This window comes from Colletotrichum gloeosporioides (assembly GCF_011800055.1).
Source record: "Colletotrichum gloeosporioides strain Lc1 chromosome Unknown consensus_80, whole genome shotgun sequence".
In the NCBI taxonomy this organism is placed as follows: Eukaryota; Fungi; Ascomycota; class Sordariomycetes; order Glomerellales; family Glomerellaceae; genus Colletotrichum; species Colletotrichum gloeosporioides.
The window spans coordinates 135611-142321 of record NW_025544725.1 but is presented as its reverse complement, the minus strand read 5'-3'; the positions used below and the strand labels follow the sequence as shown (position 1 = coordinate 142321).

At 49.5% G+C, this 6711-nt stretch overlaps 2 protein-coding genes across 2 annotated transcripts; one reads left to right on the top strand and one right to left on the bottom strand.

The window, feature by feature from the left end:
* Nucleotides 1-2729: 2729 nt before the first annotated feature.
* Nucleotides 2730-4061, bottom strand: GCG54_00015619 (uncharacterized protein; the record flags this gene model as incomplete). The annotated part of the gene is made up of 1 exon (XM_045415397.1): nt 2730-4061. The coding sequence occupies one exon, from the start codon at nt 4059-4061 to the stop codon at nt 2730-2732; it is 1332 nt and encodes a 443-aa protein (XP_045259196.1).
* A 940-nt stretch (nt 4062-5001) lies between these two features.
* Nucleotides 5002-6144, top strand: GCG54_00015618 (uncharacterized protein; the record flags this gene model as incomplete). The annotated part of the gene is made up of 2 exons (XM_045415396.1): nt 5002-5553; nt 5608-6144. 2 exons carry the CDS (start codon nt 5002-5004, stop codon nt 6142-6144), a joined length of 1089 nt encoding a protein of 362 aa, XP_045259195.1.
* Between the last annotated feature and the right edge of the window lie 567 nt (nt 6145-6711).

Sequence of the window (6711 nt, the reverse complement as noted above, 5' to 3'; positions counted from 1 at the left end):
GCCGGGCTTGGATACAGCCCTCAGGCCCTCGACTATCCAGATCGGACCGATCCTGAGCTCAACCGACATGGTCATGCAATCAACACCATTTCTAGCCACGAGTTAACAGTGCGATTGAGCTTGAATAGTTCATGTAGTACGACGATGCTCAACTGCTCTGGCTGGTATGGGAACTAAGATACGATTCGTGCTGGCGCGCATACGCAAAGTTTCTCAGCCACTGGGCTCGCATGTCACGCGGCCGCCAAGATGCATTGTAACCTTGACACCCCGACCCGCGCGTAACGCAAACGTACGTGTCATCGGACACCGTCATCGAAGGAATAGATCACCCCAGGTCAAACTCGTCTGGAAAGGTTTCAAACCTGTCCACTGCACATAGCAGCCTGGAACATTACCTGAATTTTCCCGTCCAAGAACTGTTACCAAGTACTGGAAGGTTGTTGGTGGAAAACTTGCAGTTAATGTCATTTCTGTCGAAGAGCAAATCGCGGATACTTTGAATGTCTTCCCAGAGTGCATGTCTCACTTGAACCATGAGTACAGCACTACTGTAGACCACTGTCGCTCTTTTGATTTGGTTTGCCTGGAGTCCGCCTTGATCTATCTGTGAAGTCCCCCACTGCCAACGCAGGAAGCAATGAAGCCTTCCACATCTGATTCATGACAATATGATGTGATTGAAAGACCTGAGAATGTTCATGTCATCCAGTCTTCCGGTCGCCCTTCGCGGAGCCCTTCGCACCTGCTATTGACAGATGTACCTGTAAATCTGATCACTAGAAATATGAATAACAGGCGTCTCTGATCCAGAAAATGGCCCTGAACTCATACAATATTGATCATACTGGCGATGAAACCAGAAGCAAGGTCTTGAATTTTCAGAACAAATGGTAAGCTTTGAACTGATGTGATGACGAGAAACTTCATCTAGGAGTAGTTGTATACCCTTTATTGAAGGCGACTTAAGGTGCATATCATGGAACAGCAGGTAGTGTTGGAGTCCGGAACATGTATCAGTGCGAAATTTAGAATATCTGGAGATTTGCAGTCTTATATGGCGCGGTTTAGTGATCAAATTCCAAGATGCAGCGGCCTTGAAGATTCAGACGGTCCCTAGTGACGTCTTTCACTTCCATACTCTCCTTGGAGACGCAGTCTGTTTGGATTGCATAAGCCAGAACTTCCCAGAGATGCATTCTTCACGCGTGCGACATGAGTGAGAAGATTGTATTGTGTGATGTGGCATGACAATCAGTGCTATGACAGAGCTTGTGGCTTTCTTTCTTTCTTCTGATGCTGAGATCGAATAACGGGGGAGGTCTGCAGGAGTTGAAATCTTGAGAATGGGAAACCCGCGTTGTGGTGATACTACCCTAGACGATGTGAATGAATGGTGAAGGTGTTACGATGTAAAGCTGCTGATGCGTATTCTTTTCGCGGACTTTGGATAAGAAACCATAAACGTGCATCTTCTATTCGATCATCAAAATGAAGTCTAATATTTCCCCGTGAGAGTCATACGGCAGTCAACAAGGTGCACCTCCAGGCGGCAAACTGCGAAGAAAAAGTTAGAAGGGAAGAAAAAAATCACAATGAAGTCTTATCTTCATCCCGTCGCGAGACACAGGGTGTCTGAAACTGTCATTAAAAAGTGAATCTGACGCTGGGAACACATGCGGCCTGCCCATACAACCATGTATTGCCACCAAATCCAAGTTGACAATGCTTCAGAAATTCTACGCACTAATTTCCTCACAATGGTCTCTAAATGCAAGCCTTCCTTTGTGGCTTTGTTTGGTAGCCCTGTCAATTAACATGCCTGGTCTCATAAAAACGCTCTGTCGTCTGCTTTTGTGTTCCTTTTTGTCTCAAAACAAGATAAAGATGACCAGGCCTTGGAGGACCTGAATCCTACTAGCCCCCTTTCGATATCCCATTAAAGCACACTCAATCTTGCCTGGGCTAAGATACGCCTACCACCAACATGAAACCAAGTGCCTCGTTAATCCAAGATCTAGCTACTACAAATTCGAATGTAAACATGTCCATGTCACGAATCGTCAACATCTAATGTGTGATGAGAAAGGGACATTCTTCAACGTCCCGGGTGCTCACTGCCATATCCATCTGCTTATTCTGATCCCAGCACATCTCCCAACCCTACCGGAGCCGAGAAAGTTCGCGTTCTGCATCATGCGGCATGCAAGCAAGCCCTCAGTCATGGTCTCAACCGTAATTTATGGCCTCTAGTCTTTCAGCCATACGTGATATATTTGACATGTGACAAGTTGATGACCGATCACTATGGTTGGTTTGAGCCGGGCGCAGACCTGTTGCCTGGTTCATTGACGCAACTTCAAGATATGCACGCCGATCGCACTAAGCTCTGGAAAGCCGCCTCACATGTTCGACAATGCTAAGCAGACCTCAGACCATTGAGGACCATACAAAGGCCAAGGGAAGAGTTCTGAGCGCAGCCAAGATACTCGAGGGCAAACGGCCATACACTAGACTCTTCAATATTCCGGTCGGTCGATAACTGAAGCCAGCCCCAAGACAGTGCTTGTTTGCATAAGGCCTGTCCAAGATAAAAGCCATGAATAGAGCATACTTCATGAAGACGAATAAGTTGATGGTTGTAATGAGAGAACTATCAAGATTTGTATTATTGGTGAATACGCCTCAAGCATCCCCATAACCCACAGACCGCGCTGAGTAGCCCTCAATTACCCTACCATAGCAATGACGTGTGGACCACGTACAACAGGAACCGAAACACTCGTCTTAACAAACTCTACACGAGTAGGATCGGCATGATCACCCGAAATTCGCCACATATCGATGCTGCCCCCAGGAATACGACCATCATACTGGTCGAATGTCGTCGAAGCCACAAAACGGCTGGAGCTGTCAAACACGACCCCCTCAGGTAGTATACCGTCGAAGGCGTAAGTGCCAACTGTTGATAGAGTACCATTGGCAGGCTCCACGCGTAGTAAGCTGAGGGATGAGAAGAATCCTTGGCTGGGGCTGTCGAGTGCAGGCGTGCTTCGCTCCAGGTTTGCAGTTACTGCCCACAGCCCATCTGGGCTGACTGCAAGTCCCTCCGGCATGACTCCGACTTCAGCACGAGAGACAATGCTATGGTGAGGGTCCCCATTTTGTTCTTGTGATGCTTCCAGACGAATGCTAGAAATCGTTCCTCGAGGCGCCTCGATATCTGGGCCCACATACATGGCATTAGAAAGAACATATCGTCCATCCGGTGTGAATTTCGCCGTGTATGGTGCCGTCTCCAGACTCAACGAATTTCCCCATCGTTCTAGCTTAGTTTCGGAGCCTTGTCGAATTACTCTGACCAGAGTCAAACGGGGTTGTGAGTAGTCTGTGAGGGCTAAGATATCCAGCTCTGGGTGGAAAGCCGCGTCCATCAGAAGATTTCCAGAAGGCCAGTCAGGAATAGCAGGTGTTGACAAAAGCGACAGCTTCCCTTGCTGAAATTGATACAGAGCAACCGGTGTCTCGACTCCGGATCCAGCAAGGGTATGTGTAACCGCAACTAGGTCCCCAGCTGCATTGACTGACACGGTTGAAGGTTGAAGAAAACCTTCAACGGTGTCCACTACTGCAGGTCTATCCAAGTCGATGAGGTCGATGACTGTGATTTTCCGGGAAGAGGGTAGTTCCGACATCGTAGTGTTTGGGTTTGCAGACGACCGTGGCCCAAGAGTCTCAACAACAATCGCATAGCGACCATTTGGAGTAACCGTCATTGCTGTGGGCGGCCCAACTACTGCATTTCCAACAGATACATTTGAGACTTTCCAAGTTTCGGGATTGTCTGTAATCTGTATGATAGACAGGGTATCCGAACCCTGAGGTGGTCCAATTTGACCGTCCGTATAAGCCGAAGACACCATGTCCGCATCTGAGATGGCTACAAGGAAGCGGCCCTGGAAGTCGATGTGCCCAACATGAGGAAGCTCTTGACCGTAGACAGCTCCTCCAGACCAGAGGAACACTGCCGCAGCAGAAACGAAGAAAGTTGGTGGCCACATAAAGACTTGGCTGTGAGCAGTTGATGAGGAACAGAAGGCAGGATTCAAGATGCTATGTACGTATAATTCGTTGGCGTTTCAAATGCCCGGTGACAAATGGCTACTTTGGTGAGGGAGGATATTGCTGGCTTTAACAGAATGGCTAGATACTCAAATTTTTGCGCCTTCAGTCCCGCCCAGACTTGGAATCGGAGGCACACTCCACCCCCGACGACTCACTCACAACTACATAGGGCAGCCGACTTTAGAGTTGGAGGATGCTTGGCCGAGATCTTTACGCAGTTACTCGGGGTTAACGGATTTAAACGCTCCAAATTGCCATGCTTGCATGGTGTCTTCGCATACCGCATTCTGGGCCTGCCTCTTTTCAAGTTCAGTGTCTTGGGCAATCTATCCACTGGCGTGGTTCTAGTTACACGAGTGAAGCCTTCAGTGTCGCTCAGGTCCTTGTTTGCACTCCCAGTGCCGTCTATGGGGCCGTCGGTTCCGGATGACACCTTGGCCTTGACTCGAGAATGGCTCGGTCTTGGCATTCCACGTATTATGGTAGTCCTTATACCATACTATGCGGCGTACCCATCAAGCCTCTTGGCTCTCTTTTTTGAAGGACCAGAGTTCGGGACTTAACAGCGGATTATCACTACGGTGGTGTTCGGGCGTAAGCACAAGGCTAGGCCGGTCTGCCGTGAAAGGCTGTGATGGACCAACCTCACCACAAGTCTTGTACCACCTCTTGCGGGGTCCGTCCAAACTTCCGTGTGTTTGGAGTGCGCTGGGTTGTCCCGGTCAATCGGCTGTTACTATCAGCCAATGTAGCCCACGTCTATCTCGCAGCATAAAAACCCCATCCCGCGCATTCCCAACTTCTGCCAACCAAGAACAATTACCTACGTATTTTTCTTGACCTATCAGACACATCTGTACTTCATAAACTTCCGAAATGTCATCTCAGACGCCAAAGATCCTGTTGCTGGGTGCAACTGGCTATATCGGTGGCAGCGTTCTCCATCATTTGCTTTGCCATCCTTTCCTGACGTCAGTCATCACCAGTACCAACCCGATCACAACTCCCATTCGCGGCAGCCCGGACCGACTCGCAAAGCTTACAGAAAACTATGGATCGCGTGTGAATCCCACCCTTATTTCCAGTCTTGACGATGTAGATGCGATCACCGAGATCGCCTCCAAGCACGATATCGTCATCAACGCTGGGTCAGGCTTCCACCCGCCTTCCGCCGAGGGAGTTGTTCTTGGTCTCGCGAAGCGGAAAGCTGAGACCGCTGCACCGGTTTGGGTCATTCACACGTCAGGCTGCTCCAATATCTCCGATAATCCCGTGACGGGCGTGGGACGCCCGAATGTGGAATATGACGACGCCAATGCCGACGAAGTCTTCGCTTTCGAAGAGGCGGAGAACAAGAATGAATGGTACGCCCAGCGCGCTTCAGAACTCATCGTCCTTCGCACAGGAGATGATCTGAACGTGAATGCAGTAAGCATTCAAGCGCCCATCATCTTCGGCACCGGCACAGGACTCTTTCAATAGGCTGGCTTGATGATTCCCCTGACGATGGCTTTCGTGCTTGAACAAGGTTACGCCTTCAGCTGTGGTAACGGCACAGGGGTGTTTGACTGGGTGCATATTGCGGATTTGGCAGATCTTTACGTGCTTTGCGTACTCAACATCATCCAAACTGGAGGAGAAAATATCCCTACCGGCAGAAGGGGTATTATCTTCCCAGCCGTTGGAAGAGCTTTGGCAACAGATGTGGCGAAGAAGTGCCTCGATCTTGCATTCGCGAATGGTAATCTCCCCAAGGAGGGCACACCGCAGGCAAAAGAGACCCATCAGCTTAGTATTGAGGATGCAGCAGCGAAATTGGCTGCAGGTAACATTGCCGTAACGGAAAAGACGTATGCCGGACACCGAAAGATGAAGGGAACTATTGCAAGACGGAATTTGGGGTGGAAGCCAAGACATCTGAAAGACGCGTGGGAGATGGACTTTGATACGGAGCTTCGAGCTGCTTTGAATGGCCAGAGGATGTCTACTGTTGCATCGTGTCTCGCCGCAGCAAAGTAAAGAGCCACGTATGTGGTGTGCGGCCCCGGCTTGGATCTTGAGGGTCTTTGTTGTTCTCTACATTTCCATAAAGTCAAGAGACTCATCTTGAGAAGCTACTCACGTGTGATATGGGCTTTCGTCTATGAAGTAACTGGCCATTATATCCAGAGTCGTTTCGTTTTCGGCAATCCAGCTCGTGGCTTCTTCCAAAGATTTGGCAGTATGCCATCGGCCGTGTCTTGAGCGAAGCCTGAGATCAGCAGCGGGAGAGTACATGGGGTGATATTCAGTGAGTGTACGGTAGTTCAGTAATTTGACAATCTGCTCTATCACTGGCGTCTTCTACCTTAAGCTTTGATGCAGCCGTGGTCTGCTGCGCTGTACTACCAACGATGCACATGATGACGAATCCCGAGAATATGAGGCACTTCAAGGTGTAATGAGATATTCCCTGTCCAGCTTCCGTTTGGCGGGGTACTCCAGCACACAATGTCACATTGCATCTTGCCAGAAACCTCGCTGTTTTGAGGCGGACACGGGGTGGCGAGAAGGCCGCTTTGTTGCGAAGCAATCGGGTTATTTCAA